This window comes from Bison bison, unplaced genomic scaffold (assembly GCF_000754665.1).
Source record: "Bison bison bison isolate TAMUID 2011002044 unplaced genomic scaffold, Bison_UMD1.0 scf7180017864460, whole genome shotgun sequence".
Lineage (NCBI taxonomy): Eukaryota > Metazoa > Chordata > Mammalia > Artiodactyla > Bovidae > Bison > Bison bison.
The window spans coordinates 2,225,983-2,242,319 of record NW_011495022.1 but is presented as its reverse complement, the minus strand read 5'-3'; the positions used below and the strand labels follow the sequence as shown (position 1 = coordinate 2,242,319).

The following is a 16,337-nucleotide window of genomic DNA, read 5'->3' as shown; positions in this document are numbered from 1 at the left end:
TAGTGTATTATCACATTTTTAGTTGTGCGTTGCCAGTAAAGTCCAAGTGACTCAAGGGCTTACCAATAACTTTTAAATTGATGAATCCTTCTGCTTTTCCATGTTTGTTCTGAAGCACAACTTTATACCTTCCTTTGTCTTCTTTCTTGGCTTTAAAAATTCTGAAGGAAGTTTGTTCAGCTGTGGTATCAACTGTTTTTGAAGACAGGGGTTCATTTTCTTTAAACCACTCAGCTTCTGCTTTGGGGTAGGCATCGTAGGGCACCACCATCGTCAGAGGCTGGCCAACATCAACCACCAGGTCTTGGTCAGCTGTCTTGATTTTAGGTGCAGCTAGTGAGAAAAATCACATGTGAATGTTCTGGAGTGCTTTATTGTAGCCCAGAGATGCCCTAGCTGTTTTACTATGCATTCATCAGCAAATACTAGTTACATAACCTTGGAAGCATATCACAGTAACTTCACAGTGGAGAGAACACTAGCTGACTTTGCGTTCTCAACAGCTTACTTGACAAATTATCAGACTCTGAAGAACAGAGGATTAAGGATGATGTGAAACCATAAAATCTCCATTCTTTGCTGTTACTAATATCAGGCCTAAATGTAGTGCATAAAACATGCTTTTTGTTTTATACAGAGTAGGCACCTCATACTTAGTTCAAGATAAATCAGACAAACTTGTTGTTATGTACAAGAGGTGTATTAATGGCTTTTTCAAAATGTCAGCCTACAGGGATGTCTTAGAAGCCTGGGTCAGAATAAGAACAGACCTAAGGGGCCCCACAGGGACTTGGAAAGTACAAAAGAATAGGGCTGGCTCTAGGCCTGGGTTTGCTGGGGAGACTCACAGGGCAATAGGTTAATTCTAGGAGTTAATGAACAGCTGCCACATGCCAGGAACTGTGCTGGGTTTTGGCAAGTAAAGAGCAAGGGTCTTGGTGGTAAGAGGAATAAGAATAGTTAACATGTGGACAGGGCTTAGGAATAAAAGGGTCGCACAACTATGAAGTCTGAAACCAGCACAGTATCTGTAGTCTTAGAAGGCTATCTGAAGATACAAGAAAGGGACTTACCTGCCAGTTCAAGCTTAGCTCTGGCTTCTTTGTCTTTGGCAATAAACCTGTATTCGCCCTGGTCACGGGGCTTGATGTCGCAAATCTGTAGCCTGTGTATCTTTCCTTCACTCATCATCTGGTGTTTGTCACCCTGGACGATAATCATGTTGTTTTTGAGCCACTGGACTTCCACCTTATCTTTGTTGAGCTCAGCTAAAAAGACAACATCAGCACCAGGGGCTTCAAGGATGTCTTGGGGAGGTCTGATGATCTCAACAGGGATTTCTGAAAAGAAAATGTGAAACAAATACAAACATGTTTGTATTGGGATTAACAACATTTGAAGACTGGTGCTAATATTAAACATCGTCCTTTCATTTAATATGTACCTTCCACAAAAAGTCTAGCTCGAGACTTCCTGTCGTCTACTCCACAAGCATATTCACATTCATCATCCAGCCTGCAGTCTTTTATAATGAGTCTATGTATACTGCCATCTTTTTCAAATTTGTATCTAAAAGAAGAGATTGAATTATTGGTTAGCTTTCATAAGGACCACTATATTGCCAAACATGTATATGTGTATATAGCCAAGAAGAGATTGAGATGTTCTCACATACTTTTTGCCTTCTTTAATTTCTCTCCCATTTCTGTACCATTTTACATTTGCTTTCTCTCTGGAAAGCTGGCAGGAGAAGACGGCATCGTCAAACTCAGTGACCGTCTGGTCTTCAAGGTGTTCCACAAATTCTGTAGGGGCTTCTATGATGAGAAGCTCAGCAACAGATTTATCTTGTCCCGCAGTGACAACATATTCACCCTCATCTGGGAAGCCACAATCTTTAATGATTAGAGAGTGCTTATATTTGTCAATTCTATATAAGACACGGTTGTCAAAAGCCACTTCTTCTCCATTTTTGGTCCATTTCAATGTGACGTTGAGCCGGTTCACCTTACACCAGAATGTGACAGATTTCTTCTCCATTGTTTCAATATCTTTAAGAGGCTCAATGATCCTAAGATCTTCCTCTGTTGGAAAGGAGAAGAAGAATGTGGATTTTAGTTGTTCTCATAATAGAAACTGATTTTTAAAATCTCTGATGTCAAATAAGTGACTTACCTTCTACTATTAGATTGGCTGCACTCTTAACATTTTCACCTCTGTGATTGGTCAGAGACACATTATAGTTGGCTTGATCATCTAATTGCGCGTTTCTAATTCTGAGAGTGTAGACCAGGTCTTTTTGGAGAATAATGTATTTCGAACTATCAAATATGGCTTCGTCATTTCTGAACCATTTGGCTTTGGCACCTTCGGTGTTGACCTCACAGTTAAAGACGACTTCTTGTTGTTCCTTCACACGGGTGTCCTTCAGAGGAACTATAATCCTGAGTTTTTCTGAAAGCAATCAGCAAGACTTTATAGTATGAAGGACCAAAGTGGTAGATGCAAATGTAAGTAAATTCAAGAAGCACAAACGCACTTACCAATTACAGTCAAGTGAGCTGCTGCTCTGGCGGCCCCAACCATGACTACATAAGTGCCCATATCTTGTAATGTGGCGTCTTTCACAACTAGAACCCTCTTTTTGCCATCAGCAATGACATCATATTTATCTCCAGATTCAAGAGTCTTATCATCTCTCTTCCACTGGACTTCAAAGTTTTCCTTTGATATAGAGCAGACAAATTCAGCCTTTTCTCCTTCAAGTATTTCAAGGTTTTGAGGCTTTGAGATAAATTCAGCAGCAAGTTCTGGAAAGAAAAAGTTGCAAGATATTGAAAACTTTAGCATTTCTACCTTGAATGCAACAAGCATGATTTTCTTAAAATAGCATTCACTGTAATTTTCTTACCATGAACTTTGACTTTGCCATCAGTTCGAGAACTTGGGAGTCGGCAGTTATAGTTGCCAGCATCTTCCAGGTGAGCATTCTGAATGATCAGGATTCTCTTTCGTCCATCAGTAAGTATTTCGTATCTTCCTGTTTCAATGATCTCTTCATCCCCTTTGTACCAAGTCACTTCTGCTCCAGGCTTGGAGACCTCACAAACCAGTTTTACAGTGTCTGTTTCACTAACCTCAATGTTGGCAAGATTTTTTGTAAAGACAGCTTCTTCTTCTGCAAGAAGAATTTTTTAAAAAATGAATTAAACTGGAGTTTTTTTCCCCCAACACATATACTTCTGCAGAGAAAGGCTTCACTCTTACCCAGAACTGTCAGCATGCCAGAAGTTCTTGCTGTCCGTACTTCACAGGAATATTCTGCTTCATCATCCAGTAGACATTTGTTGATAACAAGAATGCGGACTGCTCCCTTAGATATGATGTCGTATTTTTTGCCCTTTTTAATTTCAGCACCATCTTTAAACCAATGAACCTTTATTTAAGATAAACAAATACCTTTATCAGTTTTCTTATTCCTTCACATGTATGTCCTTGAGAGGAACTATGATCCTAAGCTCTTCTAAAAGCAGTCAGTAAGACTTTATATTATTAAGATGAACTAAAGTGATAAATATAACCAAACCCCCCAAAACAAGAACAAACTTCACAATTATGTGAACAGCTGTGACACTGCTATCAGGTATTAAAAATAATGGGATCATATAAGTGTGGAGTCATAGAGGGCTTTGGATTTCATGCAGACCAACTCCTTTGTTTTCCAAATGTGTAAACTGAGACTTCAAGTTGACTCTCCTATGGTAGTTAACAGAGAAGGCAATGGCACCCCACTCCAGTACTCTTGCCTGGAAAATCCCATGGATGGAAGAGCCTGGTAGGCTGTAGTCCATGGGATCGCTAGGAGTCGGACACGACTGAGCGACTTCACTTTCCCTTTTCCCTTTCATGCACTGGAGAAGGAAATGGCAAGCCACTCCAGTGTTCTTGCCTGGAGAATCCCAGGGACGGGGGAGCCTGGTGGGCTGCTGTCTCTGGGGTCGCACAGAGTCAGACACGACTGAAGCGACTTAGCATAGCATAGCATAGCATGGTAGTTAATGGCTACCAGGAGTATTTAGTTGAGAGATAGGACATTGCTGATATTTGATTGTTTTTAACTTAAGAAAAATCTCTCTCCTATGGTTCAAGTTAATTATATCTAAATGCCCTGATTGTAAATCCAGCGTTTTTTAAGTAATAGCAAGTGAATACTACTAAGAGAACAATTAAATCAAGTATGTTTGTCATACGAGAGAAAGAACCATTAATCTAAAAGTAAAATGATTAGAGATAGGTTTGGTTCACTTTATTTTTTTCTTCTCATTTTGGCTGACCAAAAGTAAACAAATTTACTGGCGAACACAAGTTAGCAAACACACAATCACAGACCTTGGCGTTTTCTCGGGAAATTTCACACTCAAATCGGGCCATTTCTTTTTCTTTAACTCGAAGGTCAGTGAGTGGTCTTAAGAATTCCACATGAGGAGCTGTAAGAGAAGGTCAGAATTCAAAATGAGGTTTCTAGAAATTCATTCTGACATTACTATAGTGCATATTAAGAAAAAGTGAGTCTTTTGCAGGCTTTTTCATATTAGGCTACCACTGATTTGCAAGTCACTTGGAGCTGCCATTCAGTTGTGATGCTTTGCATTTTACACATCTCTGTAGTTTTTATAAAATTATGTAGCATATTATATGCCCAACTAATTCTTCCTATTACCAGCTTAGTTCTTCTGAATGATAGCTGGAAGGAAAAATCTTCATTGATACTTCTCCAGAGTTGAAAGTTGATATTGTCAAAGAAAATACCAGTAGCAAAGAATCATTATCTTATTTAAGGCAGGCAGAATAATCTTTGAGAAATTAGAAGAATTCAATTGTAGTACAGCTTGGAGAGCTATGGCCAGTCTTGTCTATAGCTAAGAGGCATAAGTCTGCAATTGAAATCATATACGTTCAGCTTTTTTGGTGTGTCAGCTTCAAATAAGTCAAATATAAGGCATAAAGTTCATTAGTGCAACTAAGCAACAAGCTTTGAGTGGGAGGGGGTGATTCTTTTATATATATATATATATATTTATAGTTTTATTTATCTCCAGAATTAAGTTGGTGGATTTATAGGATTGAAGAGCTGCCAACATGTCCTTCCTTTTTCCAGGGCTCTTTGTGAGTCCTTCCCAAGATGACCTTTCTTGATCAGTGAGATTCTGGGACACAAGTGCTGGCTAATAGGCTTGAAGATATGCTCATTGTAGCTGAGCCTTCTTGGAGTGGAGACAAAGTAGAGGACAGAGAAGAAGGTGACCCAAGAAGCTATTCTGTCTTAAGTGAAAGTAGAGCAACCACAATGTGGAAAGAATGAAACTGACTAAGATGCACGGAAGCACAATCAAAGCCATTACGAACTGTTAACAGATGGGAAGCAACTAAACCAAACAGCAAGTGTATTGTTTTCTAATTCCACACAAGAATTAAAAAATGGGCTTGATTCTTTAAAAATAAAACTGTTTTCCATGCTAGGGCAGGGACTACCCTAGTTTGCAGAGTGCAGAAAGTAAGCTTGATGGATTAGGCATGGTAGGGGTGTGTGTGGGGGGTGCCCACATATCTTAAGGTGAGTAAATAGCAAATACTACACAAAAATAAAGACACTCTAAAAAAGTTACTGCTCAACCAATGAATGAATGAAAAAAATGAGCCAGCACGTGGCATTTTGAAAAAAAGATGTTATATTTTCCACCAGAGAAAGAAATAAGGGTAAAAACCATTAGTGCTCTCTTCACTTATAGGGCTCAATCCAGGCTCCACTCCATCTTCTTTTCCGTTCTTCTTCTCAGAGACAGCTTTATGTGAATGGGTTTTATCACACTACAGCAGACCTCTGGGGTGCTCCTTTTCAAACTGAAGTTTCAAGCTCATTTTCTAGTGGTTTCTCACACCTGAGAATTCATTTTCCTTCCAAGTGGAACTTGTTTTCATTTCCTTTCCTTTTTTTTTTTTTTTCTGACTCCCTTCTTGTCTTTTTAAGTTTAAATTGTCCTTATCTGTATTGGGATATTCCTGCAGTAGGCTTACTCCACATAGGCAAAGAGCACATCTGCTCATTACTCAGTGAGAAGCATAGCAAAAAGTGATCACTCTGCCTTTCTCAGACCAGATATAGCAGAAGGACAGTTCTTTTTTTAAACACATAAAAGATCATGTTACATTAGTACCAATAATGTAAGTCTCCAAGAAATGCAGTTAGGCCAAGAAGGGCATGCAAAAAGTGGTTTTGTTGTTGTTATCAAAGAGTTACAAGTGAAAAGTCCTGTGTAAGAAGAATACTTACGCACGACATTCAGGTTACAAGAAGTCTTAAAATCCTTAGCGTCACAAGTGTATGTCTTAATATCCTCTGGGGTACAGCCGTGTATAATAAGTTTTCTGACTCTACCATCGGCAACAATCTCATACTTCTTGCTTTTGAGAATTTCTGTCCCGTTTTTGAACCATTTCACCTTAGCATTTTCTCGGGATACTTCACACTCCAATACCGCTGTGGCTTCCTCTTCGACCGTCTGGTCCTCAAGAGGCTTAGTGAATTCAACTGGGGGTTCTGAAAGAATCATACTAATTAGCCAAACTTCTCCAAGAGTTTCAGCACCTCCTCAATTCTCCTCTTGTATCTCGAGGGCTTTTCTGTTTTTAAGTTTCATTTGTAAGTTTTGATTCCACCTGGATGTTTTCCTCTAATAATGATGTTTCATCATTATTTTTATATACAGAGGAAAAGCAAAGAATATGAAACAACAAGGAAATAATAGCCAACTCTTGGTTAAGAGAGTGATAGGTACCCACTGATAATGAGATTTCCTCCAACTGTTTACTGAATGCAATAAAAACAGTGGGATGGAAAAAGGCAGTGAAACCTATTCTAGCCAAGTTTGGCTTTTTTTTTTTAAGTTAAACTTTGGTCTAATTTTGTTAGGCCAAAAAGTAAAATTAGCCTTTCTGATATTCGGTGGATTTGAGAGATCTGTGAAGTAAAGTGAAGTGAAGTCACTCAGTCATGTCTGACTCTTTGTGACCCCATGGATTGTATGTAAGCCTCCCAGGCTCCTCCGTCCATGGAATTTTCCAGGCAAGAGTACTGGAGTGGGTTGTCATCTCCTCCTCGGGATTGAACCCAAGTCTCCCACATTGCAGGCAGACACTTTACTGTCTGACCACCAGGTGGTACTTATCATATACAGATAGTTAAGAGTTGGCATTATTTATGAAACTCTGTATTATACATGTTTTTAAACAAATAAGCTGTGTGATTATTACCTTTCACAAAGAGTTTGGCTTGCGTTTTGAAATCTTTTGCTACTAGTTGGACTTCTCCAGCATCTTCTAATTTTACATCCCTCAAAGTAAGTGTATGAACTCTTCCTTCTGAACGCATAACCACCTAGTTTTTTTGGGGGAAAAAAAAAAGTTCAGTTTAAGGATATATGAATGGTAACTAGATTTATCACAGTGATCATTTTGAAATCTACAGAAATAAGAATCACTATGTTGTGTATCAGGAATTAATATAGTGTTATAGGTCAATTATAGTTCAAAAACAAAAACAAAAAAACCCAACAAACTCATAGAAGAAGAGATCAGATCTTTGTTTAGCTGGGTGGGGTGGTGGGGAGAGGCTAATTGGATGAACTGATCAAAAGGTAGAAAATTCTTGTTAAAGATAAATAAGTACTAGGGATGTAATGTACTACAACATAACAGATATAATTAACATTGCTGTATGTTATATATGAAGGTTGTTAAGAAGGTAAATCCTAAGAGTTCTTAACCACAGGACAAAATTTTTTGCTTTATCTTTAATATGAGATGAGTGCTCACAAAACATTGTGGTAATCATTTCATGATACACATAAGCCAAATTATTATGCTGTACATTTTAAACTTATACAGTGCTGTATGTCAATTATATATCAATAAAACTGGAATAAAAAAGAATATACGAAATAACATTCCTCTGTCTCTCTCTATACACACACACACACATACACATATATGTAGGTACATTTAGTTCATTCAGGTAAAGAGTCTGAAATAGTGCTTTCCAAAATGCTTTATAGTAATTTGTATAGCATATATGTATTTGAAAATAATTTAAACCAATAGTTTGGAATCTTTTGAGGACATTTTAGGTTTGTATAGTTTGCAGTTACCTTTATATAATTACAGGGAGGACTTCTATGTTGAAATGCCTTGGCGAATTTATATGTGTGTAAGTATTTATATGTATACATATATATATGACTCCATTTTACTACTGGGTTTACATATATAAAGGAAGAACTTATAATAGCTAAATCATGAAAGGAAGGGAGAAAAATGATCACATATAGTTAGCTGAAAGTAAACCTTATGTTCTAAATGCAAGGTGTTTGCCTTGCAATGAACTAGAATTCTTCCCATTTATTTAGCAACTATTTTGCAAACCAAATGTGATTAAATTAGCAATTATTTGCAAACCAAATGTGATTAAATTAGCAATTAAACATAAGTAAAATAATTTGTACAGTCTTTTAATTTTGTTAGAAAACACAAATGAAGATGTTGGCTCTTCATTTCATATATCAAAGTCATGTATTTGCACCTATGACTGGGAAAAGCAGGTATCAGACAGAGCTATGATTGTTCACAGAGCACAAACGGATAAAGAGACTTCAGAACTAGTGAAAGCAGGAGACTACTGCGATCTTAGAGTATGAAGACAAATGCTGCCACTACCGTTAATATCTGATTTATATTATTGTTGTAAATGCAACCTTAGGTGGTTTGAAGGGGTATCACCTGTAGGAAAATGAATTGTCAAAAAAAATACACTGGCTTGATATGGGCTGCAATTAGGTCCCATAACTGGCTTGTGCCAACTGATTATCAGGCTATAGACAGAGCTATCTTGACAGTAAATTATAAGACAACTGGCGGTTCTTCTAGTTCAACTATCCCAAATTCCTCAAGACATTGTGCCCTGTCATAGAGATTGATTTTGCTTAAGAGTTCACTTACAGTTAAGAATAATGTAAACATTTTTATCAGTAGAACTGTTTATTATGGTGGTATAAAGAAGAGAGTCAGGAATAAGGTTTCATATGAAGGTTTTTCCTTAATGAAGAGCTGGGCTATTAAAATAACTACCTTAATAATTGGGAAAGCCAAAACAAAATAAGGGAAAATAAGTAGGAAAAAGAAATTAAGATATGTTCTAGAGACACAGCTACTTATTCAAGGACATGGTGCTTGAATGGGACAAAGATTGTTTTTGTGATGATGTTTCAGTATAAATTGTGCATTTAAAAATTCGACTGAGATTTAGGGCTATTTTTAAAAGTATCTCCTGTTCTAATCTACCAACAGATATATCTTATTTGTTGACACATGGTTTTATCATTGAAATTTCACTGAGGTTAACTCTAGAATATTCTATTACCAAGAACTAGGCTCAGTGGTTCTCAGGAAATATTGCGGTACACCTGAAACTAACACAACATTGTAAATGAACTATACTCCAAAAATTTTTCAAAATAAAATGGTCTAGTTTTACATTAGAACTAATAAGACTAATCTTTTAATTAAAAGCTCTTAATTTGAGCTAAAGATATGTAGTAGCAAAAGAGTAATATCATTTGTCCTTAAGCAATGTTCCTTTGGGACTTCCCTTGTGGTTCAGACAGTAAAGAATCCGCCTGCAGTGCAGGAGACTAGGTTTTAATCCCTGGGTCAAAGATCCCCTGGAGAAGGGAATGGCTACTCAGTCTGGTATTCTTGCCTGGACTACTCTATGGACAGAGGAGCCTGGCTGACTACAGTTCATGGGGTTTCAAAGAGTTGGACACAACTGAAGCGACTAACACTTTCTCTTGTGTTCCTTTATTCAAAACATGAAAGGATCTTGAAAAATCAACCAATGTTCTGCCTTTAGACATGAAACAATTAAACCACACTTAACTGGACAAATGTGTATTTTGAAAAAGCAAACTTGAAGGTGGAGATGCCTTCATCACCCAGTTCAGTATATATTGAAGACCTCACAGTGAGGACAGTTTCCTCATTTAACTTAATTCTCTTGCTGCAAATTGAATGTATGACTGTTTTCTATCCTTGGTAACAAAGGAGATTAACTGGTCATTACTGTCTGTATAGCAGGCAGATTTTATTTCCCAGATAAATGTTAACTGATTACCCTTCAATTCCTTTGTTAAAATACTACTATTTTTGTTCAAGAATAGTTGTCCAAAGGCATTTTCCTTCTAATACTTTAATCAACTTTATGGCTCTTAATTAAACTGAATCCCTTTTAAATTATATTCCTATAATTCTTAACAGTTTGATTTATATTGAAGACTTGATGCCACATTTGATAATATTTCTAAAAATACTGGAAAAAAAAGGGACATAATGGCCTGTGCTTATTTCCAACACACGTTGGATGTTTTCTATATATTTTATTTCAAGAATTCAAAAGTAATGGTGAGTTATCAAGATAATTTAAACACATGTTGTCTTAGGGAGCAAAATACATAGTTCAATTTGGATATTGAGCTCGATACTCAATACCCACCACAAGCTAGTTACCTCCTAAAACTTCTTAAAGTATATTTGTTCATACGTGTGGCTAATCACAGAGTCCTTCTTTCTTGCCACCACCATCGGGTGCATTTTAAATAGTCCATTTGCATTCCAGAATTTGCACAGCTCAAAGCACTTGAGGGTTAAAAATAGCTTTGGAGAAATGCTTGAAGAGCAGATCCACCCAGAAGTTATCTCAACTACTTGATCAACTGCCTGAAATGGAATTTCCATCCTCTCCTCTTAATCCCCTTATATGCAGAACACGAAATAGCATGGAGAGAATTCTCCATGAAGCCTAATCTGTACCCTTGTACTGCACAGCAAATCAGAAAGCCTTTTTGATCCCTCCTGTCTTCAATGAATTAAACTATCATTGATCATTAATTAATGTTTGCCTTTTCTGCAAAAACCTAAAACTTGATCATACTTAAAATTTAATTTCCATTTCAATAGAAATATCATCAGGTTAAACCCGACAAAAATGAGAAGAACCCACTTAACAACATCAACAGAAATCATGCTTGAGTAGGGAAAAGAAAGGGAAGGGGAGGCAAGGGAACAGAAAGAAAGTGCAGAACAAGAGCACGCATGTCAAGATGAAAGAACCGAGGGAGAAAGAAGTGCAGGCAAGGCCACCACCCATCTGCCTCTGACCTTGTCACTGGGCTCCAGTTTCTTCCCTCTGAGGTACCATTCCACTGGGATGTCCTCGTAGGACAGCTCACAGTTGAAAGTGGCGGTCTCCCCCGCGGTCACCGTGACATCCTTCAGAGGCCTCAGGAGACCAATGACGCGGGCTGTGCGAGGGGAAGGAAACAGCTCCCGGTGACTCATTTTGTAATTCCGAAAGGATAAATACAGATTTAGTTATTGATCTTCATGCTTTCTCTGAGGAGGAAAGAGCCACAGGACTGCCCGCTGTTCTCACTCCCATGTGAACATGGCCCCTTGGTGCTGAGAAGGGGAGAGCAGGTGGCCAGGGAGTGGGTGTCTATCTGCAGGGGCCCTTTTGTTCTGATTTGCAAGGTCAGCGAGAAGTTTGAGCTGCATCTGTTGTTCTGCCAGGCATCGAGTTCCTCTTGCTACATAAGGTATGTGACTTCCAAAATAACTAAGACTCTGATTGGGAGAGGACAAGGGCCCCTCAATCACACAGCATGTCCAATTCATAAACACTTCTGCACCTTCCAAAACTGTTAGCCTGATGCTTCCTGCCTCCCTTCCTGAGTCTGAAATGCCCACACAGCAGAGTTTTTCTTTTTTGTGTGAAAGTTGTACAGCCACTTGAAAATTTTCTTTAAGGGTCTTTAAGAGTTCTGAGTTAGACTCTCTTTTCTATGAATATTCTACTTTGAAAGAATTAGGGAGTGGGGGAGTGTGAGACTTAATTTTCTTTGGTTCAAACAGAATGGTTGATGAAATTTCCAAACTTTAGAATTTGAACCACAGGTATATGAGGATGACAAAGAAGTAAATACCAGAAAGCTAGTTTCTATACTTTAATAATGTTTTCTAATTAACTAAATAAATCTAACTAATTTCACTCACATCCAGTTGCTGTAGGAGTATACGATTCACTTTCAGCAGAAAGACATAATACTTACGTTTTACTCGGAGGTGGGCGCTAGATTTAACATTGGCAGCTTGGAAATCCACCCCTCCAGTCTGGTCCAGGCGGCAGTTGTGCAAAATAAGGAAGTGTGTTTTGCCTTCTTCCTTGATCTCACATTCCTGTGTCAAAAGAGGAAAGATTCCATAGGAAGTCATCTTTGGTATTTTGGTTTGAGGATAAAATACCTTAATTAAAGGAATTTACGAGGAAAACTCTTGAGGTGACTATTTTGTGAGAGAAAGCTAACAAATATTATTCATGATGGCAATACTATTTTATCTGCTTCATTCTACACCAACTAGCAGCATTTACAGAATATCTAGAACCTTGTACCAATGCTGGATCAAAAATAACGCAAGTGTGCCTATCTGAGCCCATTCATAGACCCTAATAGCTCTCATTGGCTTGAGTTCTGATGAACTTGATATCATGTTTTAAATGCCTTGTGTGCACTCTGACTTTTCTCCTGTCCTTTTCCTATTTCACACAGCTCCTCTGGGCATTGACAAGTTCAGAAATAGCCTTACAGGTGTTTGGAGCAGGGCCTCTCCCTTGAGTTTCCAGTTGGCGTGGATATCATCTTCCGAGATTTCGGTTTCAAAGCGGGCTGTCTCGGTCTCCATCACCTCCACGCTGTACAAGGGCCGCACCAGTTTAATTTCCCGATCTAGAAAAGTGCAGGGTCAGCATGTGTCATTAGCCTCTGGCAGAAATAACTCCAACAGCTTCAAGAGTAAAGCTTGTGGAAATTTCCTTACCCTCAATGTTAAGCTTTCCTGAGGTCTTATCTGTCCCACAGTCACAGGTGTACTGTCCAATATCTGATTTCAAGGGTTTCTTTAGGATTAGCATGCGCTTTTTGCCATCTGCCTTAATAACAGCATTTTTAGATGGCTTTATTTCCTGTCCATCTTTAAACCATTTCACTGGTGCATCCGCTTTGCTAATTTCACACTGTAGAATCACTTCATCTTTCTCTACACCAGTGTAATCTTGAAGCTTTCCTGTAAAGTATGGATCTCCCTCTGCAAGTAAAGTATAATTGAAAAAAATTCATTAACCGCCTAAGGAGATAAAAATCTCTTGGGAAGTTTAAGGGGCAGCTCACAGAAGTCTGGGTGTATTTAGAAAATGTACCATGCTTCCACTCACTTAACATGTATGTTCAAAAGTTCTCTAAAAGTTAGAAAAGGAATTGATGCCTGGGATTTATCAAGATCTCGTGAGTCTGAGTGAACTCTGGGAGTTGGTGATGGACAGGGAGGCCTGGTGTGCTGTGATTCATGGGGTCGCAAAGAGCTGGACACGACTGAGCGACTGAACTGAACTGAATCTATATTATATTTTGAAGTATTTCATTAACAGTAGTATGAAAGACACAATGAAATTTAGCTTCAAATGATTATATGTTTCTCCATCATTCAGCTAAATTTTAAATTTCTTAGCAAATCTCTTATGACTAGTTTACCTGTAAGCTTTCCAGTTCACATTATTAGTTTTTCTTCTATCAATTAATAGTTTGCCTTTAATAGTCATTATACATGTTAGACTTCGTATATAATCTGCCTGAGACTAGCAGCCCAGGAAAAACAATGAGCTTTATTAACGTAAGTTCTGTGTTTCTTAGGGACTTGAAAAACATTGTTCTGAAATAATTTTGATAAAGTGAAGAGAGAGGAAGTATTTATATTCCTAATTTTAAATATGACAAGGCTCCATAATTAATTGAGTTTTAATTCTGATTTAAACTGGCTATTTTGTGAGCCTGAGTCTTTATTCCTTTAAAATCCTCATAGTTTTAGGTAAAAATATTTCAGACACAAGCCTAATAATGTATGTGGTCATTTCTTAAGGGCAGGCATTGCTTTCATGCAATTTAACACTTGAAAGATTTTACACAGTAGATACTACATACATTTCTGATGAATACAATAAAATTAAATTTTAAAAAAAGCACCTACCAAGCACAGTGAGTTTGGCTTCTGAACTTAACCCCATAGCTTCCACTTTAATTTGAGAGGTATCGTCAATAGAGAGGTTTCTGAATGTGATGGAATGGGTCTTCCCTTCATCATCCATTGAGACGAACTTGCTGGTGTGCAGGCGCTGGTCATTCTTGAACCAGCGAACACGGATGTTATCATGGGACAGCTCCACGGTAAACACAGCACTTTCCCTCTCTTTGGCTGTTACATCCTTGAGTGGGGTGAGGAATTTAAGTCGGATTCCTATCAGGAAAAAACAACAACAATTTACTAATTCCAATCCTTAAAGGAAGATATATAAAAGCAAGAATAAAAATAAAAGCGTTTAAAGGTAGCCTATTTGATAAGAATGCTTACCTTCAATGATCAGTTTGCCACTTGTATGCTGATCTTCAGCTTCAAATATGTATTTTGCTTCATCTTCAAAAGCGGCAGATTTGATCACCAGTGAATGCTTAGTACCATCTTTGATAAGCTCAATTCTGTCATCACCTGTGATTTCCTGGGTTCCTTTCAGCCAACGGTATGTTTTGGGCTCCCTGGATACTTCACATTCAAACTTAGCTTCATCTTTCTCAAAGACTTTAACGTCACTGAGAGGTGTGATGAAGATAAGTGGCAATTCTGAAAAAAAGAAAAGGGTGTGGATGAAGCCAGAATATGCTTCCAGTTATCAGTTCTGGGTCTCAAAAGGAAGCCTTGCAAAGAAAATACAAAAGGGTGGCTGGCAAGCAGAACGTACCTTTCACTTTCAGATTGGCTGCGGATTTAGCATTGGCAGCTTGGAAGGAAACCTTGCCTGTCATGTCCAGCCGGCAGTTATAAAGGACCAGAATATGCTTCTTCCCATCTTCAATGATCTCACAGTCCTGTTTGGAGTGAGGTGAGGAGGAAAGAGAAAGAAAAACATCATTTTCATAACTGGTTATTCCTACAAATAATCAAGAGATTTTATACCAGAAATGTACCCATCTTTCACCACTGAGCAAGCAAGCGCCCCACCCCTACCTATGTGATCAGATCATTGCGACTTACAGGGGAAGCAGTTAAAGGCTCTCCTTTTAGCTTCCACTGTCCATGGACATCTGGTTCAGAAAGTTCGATTTCAAAGCGAGCTGTTTCACCCACAAACACTTCTACTCCATACAGAGGCTTTTCCACTTTTATTAGTCGGGCTGAAATTTATACAGAGTTTTGTAAGAATGACTGAACAAAGCAATCGCAGATTCATATGGGGTACCTTTAGAAATTATGTGTAACTCACCCTCAACAGTGACGTTTGCTTTTGTCGTGTCTGTGCCACAGTCACACACGTATTCGCCTTTGTCCTTCAGATCTGCCTTTTTGATTTTTAAGATGCGGCGCAGGCCATCTGCCTTGATGGAGTGTTTGGGTGAAGGTAGGAGCTCTTCCCCATCTTTGAACCATTTCACCGGCACGTCTTTGCTCACTTCACACCTGAGAACAATCTCGTCCTTCTCGACTCCTGTCTTGTCATGCAATTTCACAGTGAAGTAGGGGTCAGCCTCTGTAAGGGACATTTGGCAGATGATCAGAGAACGTCAAAGTGAAATTAAAGGGTTACACATTGCAAAATGTTAACTGTTACCCACTCCCACCATCCAAAAGTCAGCTCTCTGGTTATAGCTGGTCATATTTACCTATGACCTTCAGGTTTGCTGTGGAGCTGAGGTCCTTAACCTGGGCTTTGATCTGGGATATATCATCCATTGTCACTTCTCTCATTTCCAGCTTGTGAGTCTTGCCCTCCGAGGAGATGAGTACAGTCCTGCTCGTGTGGAGTTTGGCATCATTTTTGAACCAGACCACATGCATTTTTTCATGAGAAAGTTCACAGACAAAAGTCGCTGTTTCACCTTCTTTCACTGTCTGATCTTCAAGAGGTGATATGAATTTCAGTCTTATACCTGCAATACAAGGTAATATGCTCAGAAATACAATTTACCTTCAGAAATATTCCACTTTGCCTGGCAAAAAGAATCTTTCACATAGCATTTATTGAGTCACCTTTTCAAAAGGATCTATCCTCCATTAAAAAAAAATTAAGGGGCTTGTTTTGATGGCAATGTGAAAATAAAGTTGTGGGGCTGATGGTCACTTACAGC

The 16,337-nt window shown here is 38.4% G+C and overlaps 1 protein-coding gene across 1 annotated transcript in view; it reads right to left on the bottom strand.

Moving 5' to 3' along the window:
* Positions 1 to 16,337, bottom strand: part of TTN (titin) — a 275,334-nt gene that overhangs the window by 93,049 nt on the left and 165,948 nt on the right. The window contains 21 exon segments of the mRNA XM_010859754.1: positions 64 to 333; positions 1,074 to 1,340; positions 1,445 to 1,569; positions 1,676 to 2,084; positions 2,176 to 2,454; positions 2,544 to 2,810; positions 2,912 to 3,178; positions 3,268 to 3,436; positions 4,390 to 4,487; positions 6,332 to 6,598; positions 7,312 to 7,435; positions 11,269 to 11,411; positions 12,219 to 12,345; positions 12,754 to 12,893; positions 12,985 to 13,251; positions 14,188 to 14,454; positions 14,569 to 14,835; positions 14,954 to 15,080; positions 15,247 to 15,386; positions 15,476 to 15,739; positions 15,873 to 16,139. Coding sequence (XP_010858056.1) covers positions 64 to 333; positions 1,074 to 1,340; positions 1,445 to 1,569; positions 1,676 to 2,084; positions 2,176 to 2,454; positions 2,544 to 2,810; positions 2,912 to 3,178; positions 3,268 to 3,436; positions 4,390 to 4,487; positions 6,332 to 6,598; positions 7,312 to 7,435; positions 11,269 to 11,411; positions 12,219 to 12,345; positions 12,754 to 12,893; positions 12,985 to 13,251; positions 14,188 to 14,454; positions 14,569 to 14,835; positions 14,954 to 15,080; positions 15,247 to 15,386; positions 15,476 to 15,739; positions 15,873 to 16,139 — 4,551 coding nt within the window.